Source organism: Lithobates pipiens, unplaced genomic scaffold (assembly GCF_037356315.1).
Source record: "Lithobates pipiens isolate NorthernLeopardFrog02 unplaced genomic scaffold, aLitPip1_a1.2 Scaffold_18, whole genome shotgun sequence".
NCBI classification, from domain to species: Eukaryota; Metazoa; Chordata; class Amphibia; order Anura; family Ranidae; genus Lithobates; species Lithobates pipiens.
This window is the reverse complement of record NW_027507758.1, coordinates 626,250,779-626,278,481: the sequence shown is the minus strand read 5'-3', so window position 1 is coordinate 626,278,481 and position 27,703 is coordinate 626,250,779. Positions and strand designations below refer to the sequence as shown.

General features: G+C 44.5%; 3 protein-coding genes across 3 annotated transcripts in view; 2 read left to right on the top strand and 1 right to left on the bottom strand.

The window, feature by feature from the left end:
• LOC143989588 (uncharacterized) overlaps nucleotides 1-27,703 on the top strand; it is a 175,974-nt gene that overhangs the window by 78,792 nt on the left and 69,479 nt on the right. The window lies entirely within an intron of this gene.
• Nucleotides 1-27,703, bottom strand: part of LOC143989925 (uncharacterized) — a 133,541-nt gene that overhangs the window by 102,324 nt on the left and 3,514 nt on the right. The window contains exons 2-8 of the mRNA XM_077490197.1: nucleotides 27,250-27,371; nucleotides 27,040-27,163; nucleotides 26,826-26,923; nucleotides 26,535-26,741; nucleotides 26,249-26,455; nucleotides 26,005-26,140; nucleotides 22,639-23,523 (exon numbers count right to left, since the gene is read on the bottom strand). Coding sequence (XP_077346323.1) covers nucleotides 22,639-23,523; nucleotides 26,005-26,140; nucleotides 26,249-26,455; nucleotides 26,535-26,741; nucleotides 26,826-26,923; nucleotides 27,040-27,124 — 1,618 coding nt within the window. The 5' untranslated portion in view covers nucleotides 27,125-27,163; nucleotides 27,250-27,371. The remainder of the gene's footprint in view (nucleotides 1-22,638; nucleotides 23,524-26,004; nucleotides 26,141-26,248; nucleotides 26,456-26,534; nucleotides 26,742-26,825; nucleotides 26,924-27,039; nucleotides 27,164-27,249; nucleotides 27,372-27,703) is intronic.
• Nucleotides 86-7,692, top strand: LOC143989713 (uncharacterized). The gene is made up of 6 exons (XM_077489987.1): nucleotides 86-158; nucleotides 921-1,037; nucleotides 1,154-1,251; nucleotides 1,341-1,568; nucleotides 1,685-1,826; nucleotides 6,241-7,692. Exons 2-6 carry the CDS (start codon nucleotides 953-955, stop codon nucleotides 7,044-7,046), a joined length of 1,359 nt encoding a protein of 452 aa, XP_077346113.1. The 5' UTR covers nucleotides 86-158; nucleotides 921-952; the 3' UTR covers nucleotides 7,047-7,692.

Here is a 27,703-nt window from a genome sequence, read left to right as displayed (position 1 = left end):
GCTGCAGTTTCTCTGAGCTCCACTAGGTGGAGATCTCACTTCTACCCAGACAGGAAGTCTCTATGGAAGACAGACAGGAAGTGATGTCAGATACATACAAGAAGTTGCATTTTTTAAGACGTAGAGAGAAGACATTGCTGGATCTGGCGGCAAAGGAGGTAATATGTAGATTAACCCCTTCAGGGGGATCAGTTGATGATTAATATATCTTGCTTCTAAAGCTGGCCATACATGGTTCAGTTTTATCATTCTGCCAGCAACCAAAACCAGAAGTGATTCCCCCATCCACACATTGGAGGGGGATGGGGGAATCCTCCCCGCTGCACTATTGTATTCTGACAATGGGGGGCGCTCCTCCGCTCTCAGAATACACAGATCGGTGATGAAGCTATTGGCTGCAGCCACTGATGGAGTGACTTTTATCCGGCAGTGACCACACATGGATGGAAATGTGACCGATCCCTGCTGAACCAGCTGAATTTCCATGTCTCTATGGTCACCATAAGTAACTTCCTCCCCTCCCCCTCATCTCCTTCATTATGTAAGTCATGCTGAGATCATCTCCCATTGGCTGAGCAATATTCTCATTGGTCTCTGAGCTCCTTCTTGCTATTCCTCGTCCTGCCTGTTGTTTCCTTGGATTGATTTTCTGTGTAGTGACCCCGGCTTCATCTCTTGGATGCGCTCGTCTGTTGCTTGTCCTGACCTTTATCCTGATTCCTGGATCTCCTCCTCATCTCTCCTCCATATCCTCTTACACAGCTTTTCTCCACACCTGCAGTGATCCTGGGGGGTGGAAACTTGGCACCACCACTCAGCAAAATCCATCCCCACCATAAGGAGCTCTGGGGAAAATTGTCTGCTATTTACACTCCGTTCCTCCGCATGTCACCTGATCACATGAGAGCTTACTTTCACAGATCCCTGTCAGGATGTCACTGTCTATTTCTCCATGGAGGAGTGGGAGTATTTAGAAGGACACAAGGATCTCTACAAGGACGTCATGATGGACAATCAGCCGCACCTCACATCACCGGGTAAGAGGAGACTTTATTGTAAAGGAGAGAGCAGTACGGAGGCTCCACCTAGATCCCCCATCATCTGATAAACACATAGAAACAATGTATTCAGTCAGTGTGTGTGTTTCCTACAGATGGATCCAGTAATGGGAACCCACCAGAGAGATGTCCCCGTCCTCTGTATTCCCGGGATTCCACACAGGAAGATCTAACCATCCCCCACCATCATCAGGTAGATGAGGGACAATCACTGATAGTATCATTAGGATCTGTACATTATTTGCATTGTTACAATTGATGTCATTTTTATTATATATTCAGAGTGGAAACCTGAGAGATTCTAAAGTTGAGGTTAAAGAAGAGATAAAAGAGGAGGGTGATAAAGATGGGGTGATGGAACAGTCAGATTATCTTAAAAAATACAAAGATCTGTACCAGGACACCATGGTGGAGTCATCCAGCTACAGAAACCCACCAGAGAGATGTCCCCGTCCTCTGTATTCCCGGGATTCCACACAGGAAGGTCACACCATCCCTCACTGTTATAAGGTTGGTGGGATAGAGGTTATAAAACACACTTATAGAGTGTGGATTTTTTTATGTGATGTCACAATATTAAAGCTTATATCTTACAGATGATATTCACGCTCATTTTCTTGATTTAGAGTGGAGATCCAATCGATATAGAATTTGAGGTGAAATCAGAAGAAGAAGAGAGGTATGTGAGGGATGATCAGCAGTCTATGGAGGAGGATGGAATAACGGGGACATTTATAGAAGAGGACACTCCTACAGAGATCAGCACAGGTGGGTCATTAACACTAAATACATTCCTCCACCCATACAGCTCACTGATTGGTCCAGAGTAGGGCGGGGACTGGATGATATCAGCCTGTAATCCCCTGGTCACTTTCCTGAGCTGTGTTCCCCGTCCTGTATTCCTGTATTTCTCTCAGATAATCTTCCATCTCTGTACTGCAGACACAATTTATGTATCTAGACTGGGTTTATGAAGATTATGGGGTTCAGCTGATAGCAAAATGTTAATTTTCACCATAGGCGTTACTAGACCTAGGCACCTGGGGTATGTGCTTTGGGTCTTCTGCCCCATACCCGGGTCTAGCAAGATCTCTGACAGAACAATTCTCCCAGGATTACTTGCTCTGTTGTTTGCTGGCTGTGCCGGGTGGAGGGATATGTCTGTATAGTCTCAGACCCAAGTCACTGAGTGCAGTCTCAGGAGATGGGAGGCAGCTGTGTGGGACCTCTGCAACTTGTCTTCAGTAAACATTTAAGCTTCCACTGGTTATTGAATACCAAAATTATGAGTCCTGACCCTTACAGTATATAATTGATATTGTATATTGCATACTCCTGACTCCTGCACTATATACTCTATGTTGTAAATTACATAAGTCTGATACTATAAAATCCTAACTGTTGTATCTTATACTGTATAATAAGTTGTACATTACATAGTCCTGACTTCTTTTGCACCCATTTCCTACCAGCTGGACATTTTATATTTGATGATTTGGAGCACAGACATTTACATGTTTATAATAATGTGATAACATATTCAAACTTCGGAACCTTAAACAGAAAGTGATAATGAGGGAGGAGTCAATAACCCAATTATGGTGGTCTTCAGGATCAGTCCAGTCTTCATCTTGGTTGTTCTCCCCCCATCCTCACTCTCTGACCTCTGGTGGGGCTCAGCCTGCTGTTATTCATGACTAAATCATGGCTAAATAAGAAAGTGCAGTACTTCTTGTGTTGGGAAGATGGCAATGAGTGATAGAGGGGGTGGGGACACTCGTCCTATAATCCTCTCATCACTGTCACTCCTATAAAAGACAGTTCTCATTGTTTTCTCACTCTCTGAATAAGGTCCGTGAATAAAGAAATTAAGTGGTAGGGGATTCAGAGATGTAGGGCTGAAACAACTTTTCATAATCAATTAGTTGGCAGTTGATTAATTGGCCTGCATACAGAATGCATTATTTATTTACATATCAGAAAATACAACTCAGTACACATCCATACATGTCAGTAAATGACTGAGAATTTGAATGCGTGAGGAGCGATGTCTCATGGGACATGTAGTCCTGAGCAAGAGAAGGAAGCAAGTGATTCTATAGGCAGTTTTTTTTTATCTTGCTATAGGGGAACTCTATACTATACTTTGTGGCTTCCTATAGGGGAACGCTATACTATAATTTGCGGCTTCCTATAGGGGAACTCTGAAGGCAGGAGGATTTAGAAGTGTGGGTGGGGGGTCCAGAAGAGGAGAATCAGGGTTGCTCTGTACAAAACCTTTACACAGAAGGTAAGTATGACAATTTTGTTTGAAAAAAAAAAATCTAACATTTACAATGACTTTAAGGTCTCTGCGCAGGGAAGATCAGCATCTGAACCCAGACAAGGTGGAGGCTGATAGACTGGAGGTAATAGAAGATATTATCATTACATAAAGTAAAAGTTTACTAGTGTAGCAGATGACATTTTAGACAAAGTGTCATTCGTGTGTAAATTTAGTTTTTGCCTCAGAAAGGTAATGGGTTCTGAGGGTTAATTATGTACATTAACTTTGACATCAGTTTGGCTGGGCTGTGTTAGAGTTCTGCCTGGTCATGTGTACAGTGAGGTGCACCTGACAGGCCAGAACCAGGTCTGGTTGGACATTTTGGTTATCGGCTTCCTCTGAGCCAATCAGTGGGTGTGCCGGGCCCCGCTGAGGAGTCTGGGGAAGGGTACTTAAGAGGTTGAGGTCACGTGTTACAGGTGGTTCGTTTGTTAGGCCCCAGCAGTCTGTTCCTGTTTCTAGACCGGGGTAGCCCCGCGAGGGGTCCCGGTCACGGGAGCGTTCGTCGCTCTGCAACATGCTTCGGGTGACTAACCCCAGTGGACCCGCCTGGTCTGGGGTGGGGATCCGTCTGTTCCCAAGTCTCAGTACCGGTTGGTCTGAGGTGCAGTAACTGAGGGAGGATTCAAGGTGTCCGGGTGGGCTCTCGGCTTGGAGGGGCACCGCAGCTCCTGCAAGTGACCGGGGGAGGACTCTTCGGAGGAGGGCCAACAAGCTGGCATCCTGAGAAGTGCCTGGTTCCTGAGTTGTGAAGGACACTGACAAATTCATGATTTTTCCAGTACTACCAAGGAGACAGAGAACGTTCCAGGTACTGAGGAAAAAGGTTCCTGTTCACTTTTATTTACAACTTGTTCAAGGTCAGAGATTTCACAAATTCTGAGTCAAAGTGCTGACTGCCATAATCTCTGGCTAGAGATTTGTTCAGCCTTCAAAAGCCCAGCTGCGAGAGGCTACTCTCTGGGTGGTACTAGAGACTTTGTTATATCTGCAGTTCAAGGTGCCTGAGTTCTTCACCCTTGCCCTCTGTTCCCATATGAGACTGTGTTGTTGGATGTTACCCCTGCAAATAAAAACCTTTCAAAAGGACTTTATTGGTGTCAGCATCCAAAGTTGTTGGGTATCAAACCTGGGAACCCCTAGACGTGGAAGAACAAGCCAAGCGGTAAGCCCAAAAAGTTAAGGCCGCCCTGCAAAGGGTTATGACCGCTACACTAGTATTGTGCATTATATATAAAATGATTATATCCCTGAAAAAAGTCTCAGCTTCCAGTACTACTTTAATATAAAAGTCCCCCCCTCCCCTTTCTAACCTCCATATAGCTTCATGTGTGACTCCCAGGTAAAATCCCCATATATCCTACTTCTGGATATATTTAATATTATATATATATGATATAAGATATATTTCTTTCACTATTCCACAGTATAAATGAATCCATTATAGTAGTGATTATCTGCTTTTTTTGTACTATAAAGGACTATTTTTTATTTATTTTTTTAATCCCATCATAACAGATGATTAAAAATAATCATGCTGCTGCTACTATATGTCCTATGCTGGCCATACACGGATTCATTTTTTTTTTAATGAAAATATTCACACAAATATTTGTATGAAAATTATTTGTACATTCGATGAATGGATGAGTTCGAAAATTCCACTTGCTTTTAACATTCCATTTTAAAATGAATGTAAGTTCTAAAAAAAAAACCCCACATACATGATTTGAAAATTTGTTCGATCAAGAAAAGTTTTCTGTTCTGCTCCTTCTAATTTTCCCGTCACTGTGGTCAGAAATGAACGCCGATTTAACCCCACTAAGCCCCTGTACACACGGTCGGAGATTTCGACAACCAAATTGGATTTTGTCCGTTGGATTTTGCCCGTCGGATCTTGTCCGAAACTGTGCATACACATGGTCAGACTAAGTTGTCGAAAAATCCGATCATTCAAAACGTGATGACGTAATTTCGTTACGATGGGACTACGTTCAAGCTAGTAGCCAATAGCTTTGATGTAGGAATTTGATCTGAGCATGCGTGGCACTTGGGCCGATCAAAATCCTCTACACATGATCGGAGTATGTCCGATCGAACCAGTTGGTCGGAAAATATTTCCAGCAAGTTGGAAAATTGGGTCTGACGGATATTCAGACGCAATCAGTCCAATGCATACCACACACAGTCGGATTATCCGACAACACGGTCCGATAGGACACATTCCGACGGATTCTCTGACCGTGTGTACAAGGGCTAATGGATAGAAAATTGGATGAATGTTTTTTTTGAAAGAGTAATGAGTTTGTGTATGGCCAGCATAAGTGACATCAGGTGCAGGGAGCTTGTACCCACCTACCTGTCTATGACAAGGCAGTCTGTCATCCATCATATTATATTATATTACACTCCTGTCTGATAATCTGAAAAACAGTGTTTTACATCTTTTTGACATTATAATAATGTTGATCTCTGATTCTGATATGTAGCAGATTCTCCCTCTAATAATACATCTATCTGTCTGTTATTCTCAGAATGCATTAAATATCCAACTATATATCTGGATATTTATATATACCGCTGCATATAGATATTCAAGAATATTAACTAAATTATACATCAACCTTTTTTTGAGGTTTTTATATAATTAGTTGATTAATCAAAACAATAATCGGCCAACTAATCAATTCTGAAAATAATCATTAGTTGCCGTCCTACAGAAGACCCATTTACTAGTTACCTTGAGGGGGGAATTGTAAGATCCTCAGAGACAAAGCTGCCTGATGTGGGCGGAGTTCTGGTTTAGGGGAACCAATCAGCTCATGTCTAGTAATAATCTTTGTATTTCTATTTTAGTAGATGGACGGGAGATGAGGAAAACCTCAGAGGATTGTCTCACTTTGTCTCCAGACTGTAAAGTAGAAGATGAGGACATCACACAGTATAGTCCAGGAGAAAACCCGACTACCTCAAATGTCCATCCGGCACCACACAGTGTAGATGGACCATCGTATTCCTCTTATCCTGAGGAACCTCAGACTGTGCGGGACGGTGCCGTCCTTCCAACAGAGAAGAAGTTTTCCTGTCCAGAGTGCAGGAAATGTTTTACAGCGAAGTCCAGTCTTTCCACACATCAGAGATCTCACACGGGGGAGAAGCCGTATTCCTGTCCTGAGTGCGGGAAATGTTTTTCAGCGAAGTCCAATCTTTACACACATCAGAGATCTCACACCGGGGAGAAGCCATATTTCTGTGCTGAGTGTGGGAAATGTTTTACAGCCAAGTCCAATCTCTACACACATCAGAGATCTCACACCGGGGAGAAGCCGTATTCCTGTCCTGAGTGTGGGAAATGTTTTTCATTGAAGTTCAGTCTTTACAAACATCAGAGATCTCACACGGGGGAGAAGCCATATTCCTGTCCTGAGTGTGGGAAATGTTTTTCAGCAAAGTCCAATCTTTACACACACCAGAGATCTCACACCGGGGAGAAGCCGTATTCCTGTCCTGAGTGTGGGAAATTTTTTTCACGGAGTTCTTATCTTTACATACATCAGAGATCTCACACGAGGGAGAAGCCGCATTCCTGTCCTGAGTGCGGGAAATGTTTTTCACAGAAGTCCAATCTTTACAGACATCAGAGATCTCACATAGGGGAGTAGCCGTACTCCTGTCCTGAGTGAGGGAATTGTTCTTTATCATGTAAGAAACAGTTCCAGGGGTGTGGACATTTTTTTTTTAATGACTTGTCTGAGGGACTGAATCAGGGTCCCAATCTCCTTGTCCCTTATGACAATCTCCTTGTTCCTCATCTACCAGAGAGCTCAGCAGTGGTGTGGGAGTTCACTGAAAACTACAAGCTGACAATGGCAAAGGACAGAACTCTGTGAATGAATGGCACGGCCGCGTTCGTTTCATAAAATGACAGCCGGTACCGGGAACTTCTCCCCGCACTGCTATAACACAGAGGGCTCGGATCGCTGAGCTGCTGCAGGAACATGTAACATGTTCCTGAAGTTGAATGTTCCCTTTAACCTTTTCAATGCCAGAGCTAGCTTTGCAAGTTTTTTTTCCCATGTGTTAAGTACCCCTTCAGTATCGGGCACTTTCACCCCCTTCCTGCCCAGGCCAATTTTCATCTAACACCGCTCTCACACTTTGACAATTGCGTGATCATGTAACACTGTACCCAAATAAAATTGATGTTCTTTTTTTTACCCCACAAATAGAGCTTTCTTTTGGTGGTATTTGACCACCCCTGGGGTTTTAAAAAATTTTGTGCTAGAAATAAAAAAAGACAAATTCTGAAAAAAATATGTTTTCTTTGTTTCTGTTTTTAAAATGTTGTATATAAGTAAGTTTTTATCCTTCACTGATTATTATTATTATACACGATTTATATAGCGCCAACAGTTCATGCAGCGCTTTGCAATGTATAGGGGGGACAACACAATTACAAAAGGTACAGGAGGGCCTGGCTCATAGAGCTTACATTCTAAAGGGAGGGGGTGGTGGTACAAAAGGTAATAGCTGCAGAGAATGATTTGATGGGGGTTACGCTGATGGACACTGATGAGGAGGCACTAATATGCATATACAAATACCATACTGGTGACCCCACAATAGGGATAAAACTTTTTCGCAAAAGGGAGTATAAGACTCGTGGCCACTCATTAAAATTAGAAGAAAAGAGGTTTAACCTTAAACTACGTAGAGGGTTCTTTACTGTAAGAGCGGCAAGGATGTGGAATTCCCTTTCACAGGCGGTGGTCTCAGCGGGGGGCATTGATAGTTTCAAGAAACTATTAGATAACCACCTGAACGACCGCAACATACAGGGATATAAAATGTAATACTGACATATAATCACACACATTTGATGGACTGTGTCTTTTTTCAATCTCACCTACTATTTAACTATGTAACTGTCCATAATTTTGGAGGGTGCCTCAAGATTGTCCATAATCTTGGAAGGTGCCTCAAGATTGCCCATCATTTTGGAGGGCGCCTCAAGATTGCCCATCATTTTGGAGGGCGTCTCAAGACTGCTCATCATTTTGGAGGGCGCTTCAAGATTGCCCATCATTTTGGAGAGCGCCTCAAGATTGTCCATTATTTTGGAGGGCGCCTCAAGACTGTCCATAATTTTGGAGGGTGCCTCAAGACTGTTCATAGTTTTGGAGGGTGCGTCAAGACTGTCCATAAATTTGGAGGGTGCCTCAAGACTATCCATAAATTTGGAGAGTATCTCCAGACTGTCCATAATTTTGGAGGGTGCCTCAAAACTGTCCATGATTTTGGAGGGTGTCTCAAGATTGTTCATGATCTTGGAGGGTGCCTCAAGATTGTCCATAATTTTGGAGGGCACCTTAAGCTTGTCCATAATTTTGGAGGACTCCGTTCATAATTTTGGAGGGTTGAGAAACACTGACATAGAGGACAAAGTCCCCTATGTGATGATTTTTAGACATATGCAATTAGTTTCATTACGCATTCGTTATTTGTAAAAAGTCATTATATTCATAAACATACAAATGAACAAAAGTTTTACTACAAATTCGAACAAACAACAAATGATTGAGAAGAACGAATATTTGAAACAACGAAATTACTAAATAATGAAATTAGAAACAACGAAAATGCAAAAGAATGAAAACTAGAAACAACGAAAATACTGAACAAAGATTCAAAATAACCATTACAATCCTCTTCGGACTTTGTTGTTTTGCATAACTCTCCCTCTCACTCAAGTAATGCCACAGCTCGGATCTATTACCCATCACCTGATTGTCTGAAATGACAGTTGCTGTGATTGGACACCAGCAGAGGACGGGAAGAAAGGATGGAAGAAGACATCGAGGAGCTGTTCCACCGAGACAGGGTAAGTACAGACTGGCAGCATTTGATATGGCACAGTGGCTGTGTTTGTTAGGACACAGTGGGAGCAATTGATGGGCACAAAGGATGCTTTGCTGAAGCCACTCTTTCTTTGCACAAAGTTCTTTGCTAATGGGGAACATTTCATAAAGCTGTACTGCCGGGACTGTGCTGGACTGAGTTCTGCCGGCAGATACATGGAGTGATATCTTAAGCCATGTTGGCTAAAACTGAAGTTCTTGGGGTGTTCCACCCTGAAGAGCGAACTGTGACCTTCAGCACATTGACTGCCACTACCGTGACGGGTGATGAGGGGCCCACACATAACCCTTTCCTGTTTTCCCCACCCATCCCAGTTTTTTGCCAGGACATTTGCTCTGAGGCTTGGGAGCTCAAATAATTTTTTTATACAAACTCAGAGACATAGTTTTTTGGGCAGGGGGATGATGTAGCACCCTGGTGTTTAGGCAGGGATGCTCCTCACAAATTTACTTTTTCACTAGTTGTCCTGGTTAAATGTAAGAGATCTATTGATTCTCCCTAAGTTTGTCCTGATTGCACTTGTCTCTACTACCACTAGGTGGCCGGGTAATTGGTGGTGCTAGATATGAAAAGGGTAACACAAGGTCAATTTGTGGGTTTATGGGCATCTCAGCCAATGGGCAAAGGTTCCTTTGAATCCATGGCTTGCTGGGAGCGCCTATATATTTGGGCGGAGTCAGGTGATTAGTGTTCTGTGCCACCTGGACAGATGTCTGGGTGGACGCGTGTCTTATTGCCCCAGGCTGCTAGGCTGGAGATTGAGCCTATCCCGAGGCATCTGGCTGTTAGAATGTCTGAGGGCCTATCCAGAAGCAAGAAGAGAGCAGCGCAGTGTTGGGATTGTGGCTTGCAGTCCAACCAGAAGTCCAACTGTCAGTGCTCAGAGGTAGGAGGGAAAGCTGTCGCCACTAAGGGACCATCCACTTTATTACCAGGGACCACAGTGAGTAACTGAAGCAAGTATCGGAGCAGTATTCTTACTGAACGGGCACGGTGAAGAATCTGGAAACTTCAGGCGGTGATAAAGTCAGGGACCCAGCCAGTGGAAGTGATGCTTGCAGAGCAGCCTTGTGTGCCAAGCTAGGGACCAAACAGGCCAGTGGGGTGAAGATGGAGAAGTATCTGGAGTGCCAAGCTAGGGGACCCAGCAGAGAAGCGGAGGTGACACTTGAGGAAGATACCACCATGAAGATTGGAGGAGCTCAAGGGATTCAGTGGCAGTGAATCAGAGGGTCTAGTGAGAGACTGGGAGCTTAGTGGGCTGAAGAACTACAAGGAGAAGTTGTAGTGAAGGTAAAAGAACTGTTATGCGTTGTGTTAGAACCAGTGCCATCCTAAGAGCATTATAGGCCCCCGGCAATACAGTGCACTGGGGCCCTGTATACACAATCATGCACGATTGCCCATCAAATTAGCTTTACTGTGCCTGTAAATGCAGCCTCACTGTGCCCTTGAATGCAGCCTCACTGTGCCCATGAATGCAGCCTCACTGTGCCTGTGAATGCAACCTCACTGTACCCACCATTGCAGCCTGTCAGAAACCATGAATCAGACCAAGACAGAAGTACAATTAAATCACACTTGTTTATTAATAAAAAATATAAAGGTAAATAGAGTAAGCGTAGTCAAAGCATAGCCAAAGTTAAGTAACCAGATCGGGTAATCAGCCAGGCCAGAAGTCATGGATCCAAGTGGAACAGCAAGTGGGCAAAGGAGCCAGAAGGGATGTCAGCAAATCCATTCTTTAAACAGGTACGCAGGAGATGGTTTCTTGTGATGTAACCAAGGCGAAGGCAGAGATGAAATTAGCTGGACAGCTTTAAGTAGGCAGGTCAGACAAGCAGGATCAGGAACAGCTGGGTAACTGTGGAGAGAGATGAGAGCTGGCAATTAGCCGAATTAGCAGCCAGCTCAGAGAAGGAAGGGCTGAGCCAGCCCTGACACAGCCTCACTGTGCCCATGATTGCAGCTTCACTGTGCCCACCATTGCAGCCTCACTTTTCCCATGAATACAGCCTCACTGTGCCCACCATTACAGCCTCACTGTGCCCATGAATGCAGTCTCACTGTGCCCATGAATGCAGCATCACTGTGCCAATTAATACAGACTCACCATCGCCTGGTAACACACATATAGCGGGCATCTCCTGTGTATCACGGAGCTGGCTGGGTCTGTGTTCCTGCGGCCACACTGTAACAAGGTCCCACCCCCCTAGATTGGCTCATGTGATAGGCGGAACACTGATTCAATCTACTATTACACGAGCCAGTATAGGGGGGCCGGGACCTTGTTACAGTGTGGCCGGTGGACACAGACCCAGCCAACCCCGTGATACACAGGAGGATAGAGGGGAAGAACAGAGCGCTGCAGCCACAACTCAAAGCAGCCCCAGGGCAGGCGGCCTACCAGGAAATTTCCTGGTATCCCAGTAGGCATACCTCCCAACTTTTGAACTTCCTGAATGAGGGACACTTGAGGAAGGAAGTAACCTTGCATAGCGTGCCGATGAAAATGTGGGTGTGGTCAAACTTATGACAGTGGGAGGAGCTTAAGGGGCATCATTAAACAAAACTCGGGCTTCCTTGTACCTATAAAATATGCTTTTATTGTTTCACAAGCAAGAGTCTCATGGATACATACGAACCCCAGCACATTCATTTAAAAAAAAGGATAAAGGCCTGCAGGTTTTGGAGTACTTTATGTACAGAGTGCAGGGTTCTGGAATGAGCTATATACAGAGTGCAGGGCTCTGGGATGAGCTGCATACATGAGTGCAGGGTTCTGGGATGAACTATGTACAGAGTGCAGGGTTCTGGGATGAGCTATGTACAGAGTGCAGGGTTCTGGCATGGGCTATGTGCAGAGTGCAGGGTTCTGGAATGAGCTATGTACAGAGTGCAGGGTTCTGTGATGAGCTATGTGCAGAGTTCTGGTATGAGTTATGTGCAGAGTGCAGGGTTCTGGAATGAGCTATGTACAGAGTGCAAGGTTCTGGGATGAGCTATGTGCAGAGGGCAGGTAGGGGGTGGATGGGGAGATCGCAGGATGGCTGGAATGGGGGGGATCGCAGGATGGCTGAGATGGGGGGATCGCAGGATGGGGGTTGGATGGGGAGTTTGCAGGATGGCTGGGATGGGGGGATTGCAGGACAGCTGGGATGGGGGGATCGCAGGATTTCTGGGATGGGGGGATCACAGGATGGCGTGGATGGGGAGATTTCAGGATGAGATGGGGGGTGGATGGGGAGATCACAGGATGGGATGGGGGTAGATGGGGAGATCGCAGGATGGCTGGGATGGGGGGAATCACAGGATGGCTAGGATGAGGGATGGATGGGGGGATTGCAGGGTGTCTGGGATGGGGGGGGATGGGGGTTCACAGGATGGGATGGGGGGTAGATGGGGAGATTGCAGGATTCAGGATGAATGGGGTGGACAGAGCTCAGGAGAGAAACCATAAAGAGTGCAATTCAGATTGAGACATAGAAGACTTCCCCCGGTTCTCAGCACACATTCTCCTTATCTCCTGCAGAGTTCTGTACAGATAAAGCAGACAGAACGAGTGGTGCTCTGTGATGGCATCCTGAGCCCAGCTTCTGTCTTCCAATAATCTGATAAGATTCTGGGCACAGGCTTCGCCAGAAATCCGTCTGTCATCTGTCAGGGCACTGCCACAGCTTAACTGCAGCAACTTTTCTATCAGGCACACACTGATCTACCCTCCTCCATTGGAAAGCACCTCCTCGTCTCCAGTACAGATCGGCAACTGACCCCGCCCCACGCACAGAGTGAGTCACGGTGTGAGTGCAGGATTATTACTATGAGCTGCAGCCAATCACCATGAGGGCAAGCAGCCAGAAGGTCCAATCAAAGAAGATTTTCACATGCACAGTGAGAAAACCAGTATCAGGCTGCTGTGCACATGCGGGACAACGGGAAAGCCCTCCCTTTGCGTGACAATCCTGCCCATTCAGGGACGGTTAGGAGGTATGCCAGTAGGCCAGGCTGGACAGGTGGGGCCCCCCAGGCAAGTGGAGCCCCTGGTCAACTGCCCAGCGTGCCCATGTGTAAGGACGGCCCTGGTTAGGAACTACTAAAAGACTGTTGCCATAGGAGACAGCATTCCTGAATGTGCAGATGTGGCGTCTTGCTGGAGGCCTTTCCCTGCATGGCTGTCCTCCTATTGAAGTCTCAGAGTCTGCTCTTTAAACTTGCAACTACTTCCATGTCCCCCAAAAATGTTTGTAAGAGAAATAAACATCTCTTTTGCATCCAAGAAGTGTCAGGTGTCCAATAACTTTATCCACCTTGCACCTGTAGTAATATGGCTGAACCAGAGTGACTCCATCTTTGTAAGTTCATATAGGATTAACTTGGGTTAACTTTACTAGTTGGCTTAGATTCTGTATCTGCAGACTGTAGCAGTTTTTCTGTAAACATGCACATAGGGAAATATAGCTTGCATAGGCGGTTTTATTCTATGCTGTCTAAATAAAGATATTGTGTCACAATATGTCTGGGCCACATATCCCATGACTGTGATTCAGAAGCAGATGACATGAGTAATGATATGTAATGATATGTAATGATGATGTGTAATGTACGCCTCTGTATTAACCACACCCATGTTCTATGCAATGATTGGCTGATAAGGGTGCATATAAAATGCAGCCCCTCCCACAATATATTAGACAACTCCTGAACTTTAATCTTGACTCATCTCTTCTTGTGTTTGACAAGATGTTGTCTCCTTAATACTGCAGTGTTAAGTAAAGGGTTTCGTGAGTATTGTAATTGCGTTAGTTATACCTCTAGCTGGTGTTTGTCAGGTATATAGAAATACCATTTTAATCACAACAGCACCCACTATGTCTCACAACCCACCATATACAGAAGGATGTCAGCTATCTGATTAGACTGAAGGAGGGCAGAGACCTTGGATCTAAAGACTCAACTGACAGCAACTTGAATAGGAGCGTGGCCCCTACCTGTCAGGTGCTGGCTAGGGCCAGTATAGAGGAGAGAGGAGATAGGGAGGTAAAGGCTCCAGAGGTAGGTAGCTGAGTTACAGTTACAAGATGAGGTAGAGGGAAGAGTGGCAGAGGCTAGTCTGGAGTTAATACATCCCAACAAATATACCAAGTTTCATGATGATGGGAATGTCACCTAAGGAGTAGCATTGCTGGAGCAGGATGTCTCCCCTATCTGCCAGGGGAACAACTAAAACAGTGTGGATGGGGGGCAGGAGTAGACAGGCAAGGATGTTAGGAATATTCTTCACCTGTGATCAGTCAAACTTCAGATGTATTGAAAAGCAAACAATTTATTTAAATTATGTCCACACAAAAGGATGAGCTTCTTACACGTTTGAGGGAAAATGCAGAAGTCATCCAGAATACAGGATGCAACTTTCTTTTATGAGATTAACAAAAAAGAAACCTATTGGCTAAAAGCTCACTGGTGGCTCATGACGCATAACAGCTTTATTTGCCAATTCACAATGAGCTTCTTACAATCTTATTCCCTTATATAGCAAAGCCTGTGGTTTTCTGGCCTTAGGCAGTTAGTTAAAACAACAGATAAGAAAACAAGTTAAAGCAATGTGTCCTTAGATGCCATTTTAGAATTATCAGTCTCCATTTTAGATAAAATAGTCACACAATAAACATTAAAACTTTTCCAACAAAGGAAAGACAAATAGTGGTGGAAGGGGACTCATTTATTAGAAGTATAATAGGGCAACAAAGAGCCTGATCATCAAACAGTATGTTGTTTGCCAGGCTATTGGGTTCAGACTATTGCGGATCAGATGAACAGATTGTTGGGTGGCGCTGGGGAGGACCCAAAATGATTTCAGGGACTTAGGGGCTATATTAAAGAAAAGGACCTCCAAGGTGGAACTCTCAGAAATACTGCCTGTTCCTCAGGTCACACCAGAGAGGTAGCAGCAGGATCTTCAAAAATGTAACAAGTGGCTGAGGAATTGGTGTAAGAATGTGGGTTTTGGGTTCCTGGAGAACTGGGCTGACTTTGGGGTTGGTTACCAGGTCTTTTGTAGGGACGGATTACACCTAAAGGGGGAGGGTGCAGCTGTGTTGGGAAGAAGATGGTAAAAAGGTTGGAGGAACTTTTGAATTTGTCAGGGAGGGGAGGGATCAGAGAAAACAATACCAGGCAATGAGCGAGGGTCAGATTGTACAGATGGGGGTGAAGTCAGGAGGAAGGGGGCCTCAAACCAGATGATAGAGAAAGTAAAGTTCCCATGGTTAGCACGCATTCTGAACCTAAAGAAAATCTAAATTATATGTTTCTAACCACTGCACTTGGAATGATGGGCTGTATACTGTATGTTTCTAACTACTGCACTCTGAATACTAGGCCATATATGACATACTCCTGACTGGTGACCACTGTACTCTGCAGCCTGAGCTATATATGACATGTTCCAGACCACTGCACTCTGTACCTTGGGCTATATTTGACATGCTACTGACCACTGCACTCTGTACCTTGGGTTGTATATGACATGCTCCTGACCACTGCACTCTGTACCTTGGGCTGTATATGACATGCTCCTGACCACTGCACTCTATACACAGGGCTGTATAGGACATGTTCCTGACCACTGCACTCTGTACCTTGGGCTGTATATGACATGCTACTAACCACTGCACTCTGTACCTTGGGCTGTATATGACATGCTCCTGACCACTGCACTCTGTACCTGGACCTGTATATGACATGTTCCTGATCACTGCACTCTATACACAGGGCTGTATATGACATGTTCCTGACCACTGCACTCTGTACCTTGGGCTGTATATGACATGTTCCTGATCACTGTACCCTGACCTATATATATTACATGTTCCAGACCACTGCACTCTGTACCTTGGGCTATATTTGACATTCTACTGACCACTGCACGCTGTACCTTGGGCTGTATATGACATGCTCCTGATCACTTAGCACGCTATTAGTATCATTACAATGCGACCTGAGCCCCCACAGACTGACAATCCCCAGTGCTCCTTGCCGACCTCAGCCTGGGACACTGGAATCCACCGGCGCCGCCAGACGGGACTGCACAGCACAAAAGGATCACCCTCTCTGGAGCCCGATCGCCCATTATACTGCCAACCTGGACTTCACCACTAGGATGTGCCTGTTTTTAACTAACACAGAGTGAGTGCATATACTGCACTTAGGTTGGCGCTGCTTGTTTCTCCTTTTTGTATTCCTGATCACTGCACTCTATACACAGGGCTGTATATGACATGTTCCTGACCGCCGCACTCTATACACAGGTCTGTATATGACATGTTCCTGACCACCGCACTCTATACACAGGGCTGTATATGACATGTTCCTGACCACTGCACTCTGTACCTTGTGCTGTATATGACATCACCTCAACCACAGCACTTTGCATGGTGGGCTGCATGTGATATAACCCTGACCACTCCACTCTGTATGCCGGGCTGTATGATACATTCCTGACTACTACACTTTGTACAGTCGTAAGGTAAATCAGATTCCCAGCACCAGAAAACCAGTGTGGACCTATGCTCATGTGCATGCACATTGCACACATGCTCATTCTTCTAAGCAAAGGCGCAATGTTAGATGTGCTGTGCCAGTGCGAGCACGCAAACATGCATGTGTGCATACAAGTTAGCGTGTGCACTTGGCACCCAGTGGCCTAATTAAACTGGTCTGTCACTATGAGTAGTTGCTGAATGGTCTTCAGCTTGTTCCTGAGACCCGATCTGCTGTACCTGCTTATCTGTGTATGACCCAACTTGCCCTTGGACTTTGCTTCTGCTCCAACCTTCTTCAACTGTTTACTATGACCCTGGCCTGTTTACTGGACTTGTCTTTGATTGTTGCTTCTGTACTGCTTTGCCTGGCTGTTACTGACCTTGGCCTGTCTCCTGGACTTGGTCTACCTGCTTTGATCAATGACTGCCTGGCCATTGCTGAGCTCTGCTTGTTTCCTGCTCCTGTTTCCATCTTCTGCTCTGGTGTCAAGCTGTACCTGAATCATATCCTTAGACTGTGAATACCAGCTCTACCCTGTGACGAACGTGGGTGACAGATCCCTGCCCTCCTCGCTAACTGGCGATGAAGGACCAGCCAACCTCACAGCACGCTGTCACTTACGTAACAATGCCACACTCAGCTGCGCTTAGCACAAAGATTTTCCCTCTTGCGGGACCACAATCTAGGTGCCAGCAGCCTGAGAGCGATTGTCACTGGGCTAATTACGCAATTAACCCTTTAACTGTCACCACCCCCGATTTAAAAGACCGAGCCGGGGGAGACTCGTAATTTTAGCAATACCAATTGTGATTTCAGAATAAGCATCTGCAACACACACTGCCACCACAGACAGGTCTGCTCAGAGGCCTTATGCCGCATACACACGACTGGACTTCCCAGCAGACTAGGTCCAAAGGAATCAGTCCGTTGGACATTCCGATCGTGTGTGGGCTAATCCGGCGGGACCAAATATGACGCTAGGGAAGCTATTGACTACTGGCTATTGAACTTCCTTTATTAGTCCCGTCTTACGCAATCACGTTCAAAACGAACGGACTTAGTCCGTTGGTGTGTGGGCAAGTCCATTCGTTCAGCAGTCCGTCAGAAACTCCGCCGAAAGTTCCTTCGGACCTTTTCTGCCAGAAAGTCCGGTCGTGTGTACATGGCCTTACTCTACAACAGTAGCGCTCTTCAAGAGGCAGGTTTGTTTATAGCTTGCATTAAGAGCTTTAGAGACAAGGTTAACACTTTCCAACATAAGGGTTTATTATGAAAAGGTCAAAGTTGGTGCAAATAAAACAATTACAGAAAAAAAAGATGTTTCAAAGACATAACGACAATATACAGCCATAAAGAAATAAGGTAGAATTGGGGAGGAAGGATACTTGCAATTAATGTCTGAGGGTTGATCAGAGTTCGATCGATGAGCTGGGTAATTGGTTCTCAAACTTGGCAGATCTTCCTGCTTGGATGGTAAAAGGAGAACTGACCATTGTTTTGGCAGCTCCCTTTTCTGTCAGATCAAAGGGGTGTTGACACTTGACAGCGACCAGTGACCAAACGTCTGGTCATCTTGTTTAGGGGTTGGTTGCCGGGAGGTGTCTACACTCATGACCCTGTCCCAGATACACTTTGTGATACATATTCATATCTCGGCACCTATAGTGTTTACAGACTCCAAATATCCATATTATTGTTCAGTGTGACATTTGCTTCAAAAACAGATATAAACATGCCATGTCTCCAATGTCTAGTTTACCTAGGAGGAAGAAGGAGTACCAGTGGTTTCCCATATGACCTGACATAGGGGTGTCTGGACTTTAAATGTTACAAATTATCTGAGGAAACTAAATATATCCATATTATGGCTGTGCTATTATTACTTCGGACGTTATGAAACATGCTGAAATTTCATACTTATTCCACTGTTTCTTCAAAAACAACAAGTTTATTGGTGGACAAGATCAGCAAGTCATACAGCATACAAAACATTTGAGAGTAACATGGCTATCAGTGTACAGATACAGATGTCATACATAGCAACGAGAAACTTTACAGCTACGTTGGTCAAACTCTCTTCAAAAACCACCCCACCAACCCACCCACCACCCACCGGTCAGTTTCGCCAATAGACTGGGAACGTAGAGCCCACATAATTTCTAGATTTCAATTGTAAACAGGGTGCCAACCGTACACCATTAATCAGGCTCCACACATGTGTCTGGGTTGGCAAGCCACCTATCCCATATCCTATTATATTTATTGGGGCAGCCCCTATGCGCATATATGACCTTCTTCAAAGGCAGTGACAGATTCACCTCAAGTATCCACGCTCTAACTGTGAGTGGTACTGTGCGTAACCACAGCTTAGCGATCAGCTTCCTAGCACTGAACAGGGTCTCGTGTAGAAAGGCAGCATGACAGCGGTTGGTCTGAGCGTCAGGAAGAAGGCCTAGTAGACAAAGTTTGGGGTCAGCCTGTAACGGAGAGCCCATGTGGTCATGCAGAAAGCGGATGACTTGCAACCAGAAGGCTTGAACGTCCGGGCAGGCCCATAGTAAATGATAAAATGTGCACGGGTGCTCCCCACAACGCGGACACCCTGGGTCATATGCCGTGCGGAACTTGCTCAGTCTTAGTGGGGTGAGATAAGCCTTGTGTATAATATAGAGTTGGGTTAGCCGGTCAGACAGTCTAGGGGAAACCAGTCCAACATTGGTGAGGACGTCCTCCCAGTCTTCAGTGTCTAATGGGCCCACATCCACCTCCCACCTATGTTTAGCTACCTCCGCAATCCCAGTTACCGTGCGCGATCTAAGTAAGGTGTATATATTTGAGATAAGCTTGGCGGGGTCCTCCCCTACTATAACCCCCACCAGGGGCATTTCTTGAGTACTAGGGAACCCTTCCACAAACTGGGCTCGGTTATTCCACTGTTTATGCTTATTGTGCACTAAAATATTTTACGACCGGTGTCTGCTGGTTCTCTGAATTGAGAGAGTGACAGGTTTAAGACAGGCCTGGACATCCTACCAGGCCAACCTTAGCTGTTTTTTTACAGACCTAGCTTGGTTCTGCTTTCTCTGTTGAGATGACAGTCCCTTTGAAGTCTAAAACTATGAATTCCTAGACACAAGGGAGTGTGTTCAGATTTTTCTGTAATATTACTGGTTAGCCAAGCTGTCATGGCTGCCCTAAGGTTCTCAAACAACATGGCCACTAGCTACAGCTTTCGTGATATTGTTACATACCCACAAACACATTCAGGAGTGTTGGGTAGGAGGTGCAAGAGAGGCCTCCACAAAATCTTTACCAGGTACATAATAACTGAGCTGTGTAATATATACTTTTGACCACTGCACTCTGTATGCTGGCCTGCACAATTGCAGTCCCAGAACCACATCCTGCCCTTTGGTTGTCCCTAAAATGCCCTTGATGCCTCCACTGTCCACATACCTCCTCACTGAGGAAGCTGGCCGGCTTAGAGAATCACCCTGACAGATGTCTGTATGGAGAGCTGCAAGAACTGGAAGGAGAGAGCCTGAGGAGCTGATTGGTGCCAAGTGGAGGCTCAGTTCTGGTGGGTGAGCATTGCCTAGGGGACATCTTGATGCTCTCCCATCACTTGGCTACCCAGCCAACTGCTTCCTGTGTTATCGTCTGCATTCTGCAAACCCCGGGAACTTTTCACCTGTTCTTCACTCCAGGACAGGATCCCCAGAAATCCCCAACGTATCCATCTCAGGTCAGGATTCCCCGAATTTCCCACTGTACCCATCTCCGGACAGGATCCTCAGAAATCCCCACTGTACCCATCTCAGGTCAAGATCACCAGTAATTCCCATTGTACCCATATCAGGACAGGATCCCCAGAAATCCCATCTCAGGACAGGATCCCCAGAAATCTCCAATGTACCCATGTTAGGTCAGTATCCCCAGAAATTCCCACTGTACCCATCTCAGGACAGGATCCTCAGAAATCCCATCTTAGGACAGAATCCCCAGAAATCCCCACTGTACCCATCTCAGGACAGGTACTGATGGCCAATCTCACTTCTTGATGCTCTTAAAATGCCAGCACAGTGCAAATACCCCCCAAAATTAGCCATTGTTGGAAAGAAGACAGGCTGAGATATTTCATAAGAGGCATGGCAAGTTTTTGGAAGTTGTAATTTTTTTGAAAAATAATTAATTTTGTTTTTTGCATACTGTCACCAATGCAGTACATCATCATCATATGACTGGTGTGGGGTGATCAGGGTGTCACCAGTACAGTAGTGTCATCATATGACTGGTGTGGGGTGATCAGGGTGTCACCAATACAGTACAGTGTCATCATATGACTGCTGTGGGGTGATCAGGGTGTCACCAGTACAGTAGTGTCATCATATGACTGGTGTGGGGTGATCAGGCTATCACCAATACAGTACAGTGTCATCATATGACTGCTGTGAGGTGATCAGGGTGTCACCAGTACAGTAGTGTCATCATATGACTGGTGTGGGGTGATCAGGCTATCACCAATACAGTACAGTGTCATCATATGACTGCTGTGGGGTGATCAGGGTGTCACCAGTACAGTAGTGTCATCATATGACTGGTGTGGGGTGATCAGGCTATCACCAATACAGTACAGTGTCATCATATGACTGCTGTGCGGTGATCAGGGTGTCACCAGTACAGTAGTGTCATCATATGACTGGTGTGGGGTGATCAGATTTTTTTTTTCCTACACTGTTGTTGCTGATCAATGTTATAATGGCTTTCCATTTATAACAGCTTGCTTACTGTTGGGATGCTACGATTGGCTACAGCTAATCACATGGTACAGAGTGCCAGCTACCATGTGATAGCTGTGGGCCCATCACAACAGTAAGCAAGCTGGTCATAAATGAAAGCCACTGACAAGTTTTCTTTCATAATATGATCAGTCATAGGGATCACATGATACCCCCCGGGTGCTCACAGCGACTGGGTACTGAGCACTGAGATCAGCTGCCCACCAAACACAGCAATCATGGAGGAGCGCTAGTGCACACGTGCTAGGTGATGTACAGGACGCTAGCCTGGCTGTACCACCTGTCCTCATTAGATCTACTGTGTTCAGGTGACAAGCAGTTAAATAAATATTTCCTGACATTTAGGGGTATATTCATAAAAGATTTGCATATCAATTCACACAGTGATAGGCCGTGTACATTCTGTGAATGGGGGTAAAACAAAAAGCTGTTAGGCTATTTGCTGAGCTGGCCGAATAGTTTTTAATGATTTAAAATGAAAAATAATGTCTTCAGCCACTAGATGGAGCCAATTCCTATGATACTTATCATCATCACTGTATGAAATAAAATACAAACAATATTTGTCATGGCTGGAAAAATAATTGTCACCTTTATCCAATAAATTGTAAAAAACAGACCTCTAAGTGTTTGTGAGAGATTACACCACAAAATGTACTCAGCCAATGAAAGGTAATGACTCCATTTTTATTTTTCTACTGCTATGAATGGCCAACACGGTATAACACTTCATCCATGACTTTGGTGATCTCTGATCTCCTTATGAACTGTTTCTTACATGATGAAGATCAACCATGGAGTATATCTGAGGTGTATATCAGGGTGTGCTTCTTCCCCACATGAGAGCTGTGATGTCCAGCAACATTCATATAGAAGACATTTCCCGCACTCAAGGCACCAATACACCTCGAGGGTTGTGTGGGATCCCTGATGTACAGGAAGACAGGACTTCAGCGAGGAGCAATTCCCATATTCAGGAGAGGAACATGGCTACGCCCTGTGTGCAATCTCTGATGTCTGTAAAGACTGGACTTATCTGAAAAACATTTCCCACACTCAGGACAGGAAAGTGGCTTCTCCCCCGTGTGAGATCTCTGATGTGTGTAAAGATGGGACTTTCGTGAAAAGCATTTTCCACACTCAAGACAGGAATACGGCTTCTCCCCCGTGTGAGACCTTTGATGTGTAACAAGGTTTGATTTTTGTACAAAACATTTCCCGCACTCGGAGCAGGAATATGGCTTTTTACCCTTGTGATGTCGCTGATGTCTGTAAAGGTTAGACTTGTCTGAAAAATATTTCCCGCACTCAGGACAGGAATAGGGCTTCTCCCCCGTGTGAGATCTCTGATGTATGACAAGTTGTGCTTTGACTACAAAACATTTCCCGCACTCAGGACAGGAATACGGCTTCTCACCTTTGTGCAGTCTTTGATGTATGTGATAAAAGGACTTGTCCGAAAAACATTTCCCACATTCAGAACAGGAATACAGTTTTTCCTCTGTGTGAAGCCTTTGATGTGTGACAAGATGTGATTTTTGTATAAAACATTTTCCACACTCAGGACAGCAATACGGCTTCTCACCTGTGTGAGATCGTTTATGAACGTTAAGATTGAATTTAGAACTAAAACTCTTCCCGCACTCAGTACAGGAAAACCTCTTATCTGTTGGAAGGACGGCACCGTCCCTCACAGTCTGAGGTTCCTCAGGATAAGAGGAATACGATGGTCCATCTACACTGTGTGGTGCCGGATGGACATTTGAGGTAGTCGGGTTTTCTCCTGGACTATACTGTGTGATGTCCTCATCTTCTACTTTACAGTCTGGAGACAAAGTGAGACAATCCTCTGAGGTTTTCCTCATCTCCCGTCCATCTACTAAAATAGAAATAAAAAGATTACTACTAGACATGAGCTGATTGGTTCCCCTAAACCAGGACTCCGCCCACATCAGGCAGCTTTGTCTCTGAGGATCTTACAATTCCCCCCTCAAGGTAACTAGTAAATGGGTCCTCTGATCTCCTACCAGATCATTTCTTTATTCATGGACCTTAGTCTGGTGTTATTCATAAGAAAACTAGATCTCCCCCGGGGGGAACATAAGAAAGGTTCCCCTTAAAAGAGACCAAGGGAGAAAAACAGATAGCTACTATAGGCTGCAATAATGAAGTATAAGAAAATAAATAAATAAAAATATATTTTATTTAATCAGCGATAAATACCACATTTACCAAAAAATTTCATAAAAAACCCCATCCCATGAACAATTCATAGATTGAAACATTTCTCAGGACTATCTATGAATTGTTCATGGGATGGGGTTTTTTATGAAATTTTTTGGTAAATGTGGTATTTATCGCTGATTAAATAAAATATATTTTTATTTATTTATTTTCTTATACTTCATTATTGCAGCCTATAGTAGCTATCTGTTTTTCTCCCTTGGTCTCTTTTAAGGGGAACCTTTCTTATGTTCCCCCCGGGAGAGATCTAGTTTTCTTATGTATTATATTCTAGCTACGGCAGCAGCCTTGGATTTCAAGGTGAAGTGACAGCGTGATTACTAATATTTGCCAATAGTAAAAGGTGAGGAGGCTCACGATTGTCTCTTTTGGGTGTTGACTGGTGTTATTCATGACTAAATCATGGACTAAATATGGCCCCGCCAGAGGTCAGAGAGTGAGGAAACAACAAGAACTGTCTTTTATAGGAGTGACAGTGATGAGGGGATTATAGGACGAGTGTCCCCTCCCCCTCTATCACTCATTGCCATCTTCCCAACACAAGAAGTCCTGCACTTCCTTATTTAGTCCATGATTTAGTCATGAATAACAGCGGGGCTGAGCCCCACCAGAGGTCAGAGAGTGAGGATGGGGAGAGAACAACCAAGATGAAGGCTGGACTGATCCTGAAGACCCCCATCATTGGGTTATTGACTCCTCCCTCATTATCACTTTCTGTGATAATGACCCCAGGTACCCAGGTCTAGTAATGTCTATGTTGAAAATGAACATTTTGCTGCCAGCTGAACCCCAGGATCTCCATAAATCCAGTCTAGATACATAATTTATGTCTGCAGCACAGAGAAGGAAGATTATCCAAGAGAAATACAGGATGGGGAACACAGCTCAGGAAAGTGACCAGTAGGGATGAGCTTCGAGTTTGAGTCAAACTCATGTTAGAGTCGAACATTGCCTGTTCGCCGAACAGTGAACAATTTGGGATGTTCGTGGCAAATTCGAAAAGCCTGGAACACCCTGTACAAGTCTATGGGAGAAATCTAAAGTGCTAATTTTAAAGGCTAATATGCAAGTTACTGTCCTAAAAAGTGTTTGGGGACCCGGGTCCTGCCCCAGGGGACATGGATCAATGCAAAAAAAAGTTTTAAAAACTGCAATTTTTTCAGGAGCAGTGATTTTAATAATGATTAAAGTGAAACAATAAAAGTGTAATATTCCTTTAAATTTCGTACCTGGGGGGTGTCTATAGTATGCCTGTGAAGGGGCACATGTTTCCCGTGCTTAGAACTGTCCCTGCACAAAGTGTCATTTCTGCATGAAAAAAAAGTCATTTAAAATCACTCGCAGCTATAATGAATTGTCGGCTCCCGTAATACAGAGAACACTCATTGAAAGTCATTGATTAAAAAAAAAAAAAAAAAAAAAAAATTCAATTACCAGGCCCTTCAGGTCTGGTATGGATATTAAGGGGAACCCCTTAATATCCATTGAATGGCCTGGTAATTGAATTTGGGGAAACCCCACGCTTTTTTTTTTTTAATCAATGACTTTCAATGAGTGTTCTCTGTATTACGGGAGCCGACAATTCATTATAGCCGCAAGTGATTTTAAATGACTTTTTTTCCTGCAGAAATGACACTTTGTGCAGGGACAGTTCTAAGCATGGGAAACATGCGCCCCTTTACAGGCATACTATAGACACCCCCCAGGTACGAAATTTATAGGAATATTACACTTTTATTGTTTAACTTTAATCATTATTAAAATCACTGCTGCCGAAAAAACTGACGTTTTTAAAACTTTTTTTTGCATTGATACATCTCCCCTGGGGCAGGACCCAGGTCCCCAAAGACATTTTAGGACAGTAACTTGCATATTAGCCTTTAAAATTAGCACTTTAGATTTTGAACGTTCGAGTCCCATAGACTTTAATAGGGTTCTAAAGTTCACACGAAGTTTAGGTCTGTTTGCAGGTTCTGGTGCGAACTGAACCGGGGGGTGTTCGGCTCATCCTTATTGACCAGGGTATTACAAGCTGATATCACCCAGGCCCGGCCTTACTCTGTACCAATCAGTGAGCAGTATGGGTGGAGGAATGTATTTAGTGTTAATGACCCACCTGTGCTGATCTCTGTAGGAGTGTCCTCCTCTATAAATGTCACCATTATTCCATCCTCCTCCATAGACTGCTGGTCATCCCTCACATACTTTTCTTCTGCTTTAACCTCAAATTTTAAATCGATTGGATTTCCACTCTAATTCAAGAAAATGAGAAAGAATATCATCTGTAAACTATAAACTCACATAAAAAATCCAAACATCAACTCTACAAGTCCATGTTCTAGATGCGCCAATCTTCCAACCTTGTAACGGTGGGGGATGGTGTGACCTTCCTGTGTGGAATCCCAGGAATACAAAGAATGGTGACATCTCTCTGGTGGGTTCCTGGTATTTGGTGGCTCCATCATATCTTTGTGTCCTTCTAAAAACTCCTCCATCACGCCATACTCCTCATCCTCCTCTTTATACTCTTCTTTAACATCAATATTATCATCCCTGAGGATTCCACCCTAAATATGTAATAAAAAATGAATTGTAACAAACATGCTGTGTATAAATCATAACTACCAATAATGGTCAATCATCTACCTGATGATGGTGGGGGATGGTGTGATCTTCCTGTGTGGAATCCCGGGAATACAGAGGACGGGGACATCTCTCTGGTGGGTTCCTTGTATTAGATGGTTCCATCTTATCCTTGCATCCTTCTGAAAATTCCTTCATCACTCCATACTCCTCATCCTCTTCTTTGTACTCTTCTTTAACATCAATTTTATAACCTTTGAGGTTTCCACTCTAAATATATGATTAATCAATGATTGTATCAAACATAATTGTGTATAAATTATAACTAACTATCAATGATTGTTCCTCGTCTACCTGATGATGGTGGGGGATGGTGTGATTTTCCTGTGTGGAATCCCGGGAATACAGAGGACGGGGACATCTCTCTGGTGGGTTCCCATTACTGGATCCATCTGTAGGAAACACACACACTGACTGAATACATTGTTTCTATGTGTTTATCAGATGATGGGGGATCTAGGTGGAGCCTCCGTACTGCTCTCTCCTTTACAATAAAGTCTCCTCTTACCCGGTGATGTGAGGGGCGGCTGATTGTCCATCATGGCGTCCTTGTAGAGATCCTTGTGTCCTTCTAAATACTCCCACTCCTCCATGGAGAAATAGACAGTGACATCCTGACACCTTATAGGAACCTGACACACACAATGATACAGTCACCATCCAGACACATCCCTTGTCTGTTACTTGATAATATCCCAGAATTCCCGGCACCGCTCACCTCTCCTCCATCATCTCTCTGGTGACTTCTAGAATCTTCTTTGTATTTCTCTATTCTATCAGGGAGGGAGGTGGAGGCAATGTGATGGTCATATGATCTCCAGACTTCAAATCTTCAAAATTCTATATTTGAATAGTAAAAAATCAATAGACATTCACAGAATCCTCCTCACCTCTCTGGTCAGGTCTGTGTTTTATTAATATAGATAATAGCGAAGTCATGTGACCTCCCAACTTCAGGCTGGGGTATTGTTTACCTAAACAGCCCGCCCCCGTAGGTTGAAAACTTTTTACAGGCAGGGAGGGAAAAGGAGCTTTGAGGTCAGTGTGATGTCATAGGATTCTCTGACTCTGGTTGGAGGGACATGTGGAGGAGGTGTGATTTATGTACATAAAATCATTTCTTCCGGGTGCGTCCCACCGCTCCCAAACTGGAACAAGGCTCCCAACTGTCC

Coding starts and splice junctions, on each gene's coding strand:
- LOC143989713 (XM_077489987.1), top strand. CDS start 953: ATGGAGGAGTGGGAGTATTTAGAAGGACACAAGGATCTCTACAAGGAC. Junction 1,038..1,153: donor GCCGCACCTCACATCACCGG/GTAAGAGGAGAC, acceptor TGTTTCCTACAG/ATGGATCCAGTAATGGGAAC. Junction 1,827..6,240: donor TCCTACAGAGATCAGCACAG/GTGGGTCATTAA, acceptor TTTCTATTTTAG/TAGATGGACGGGAGATGAGG.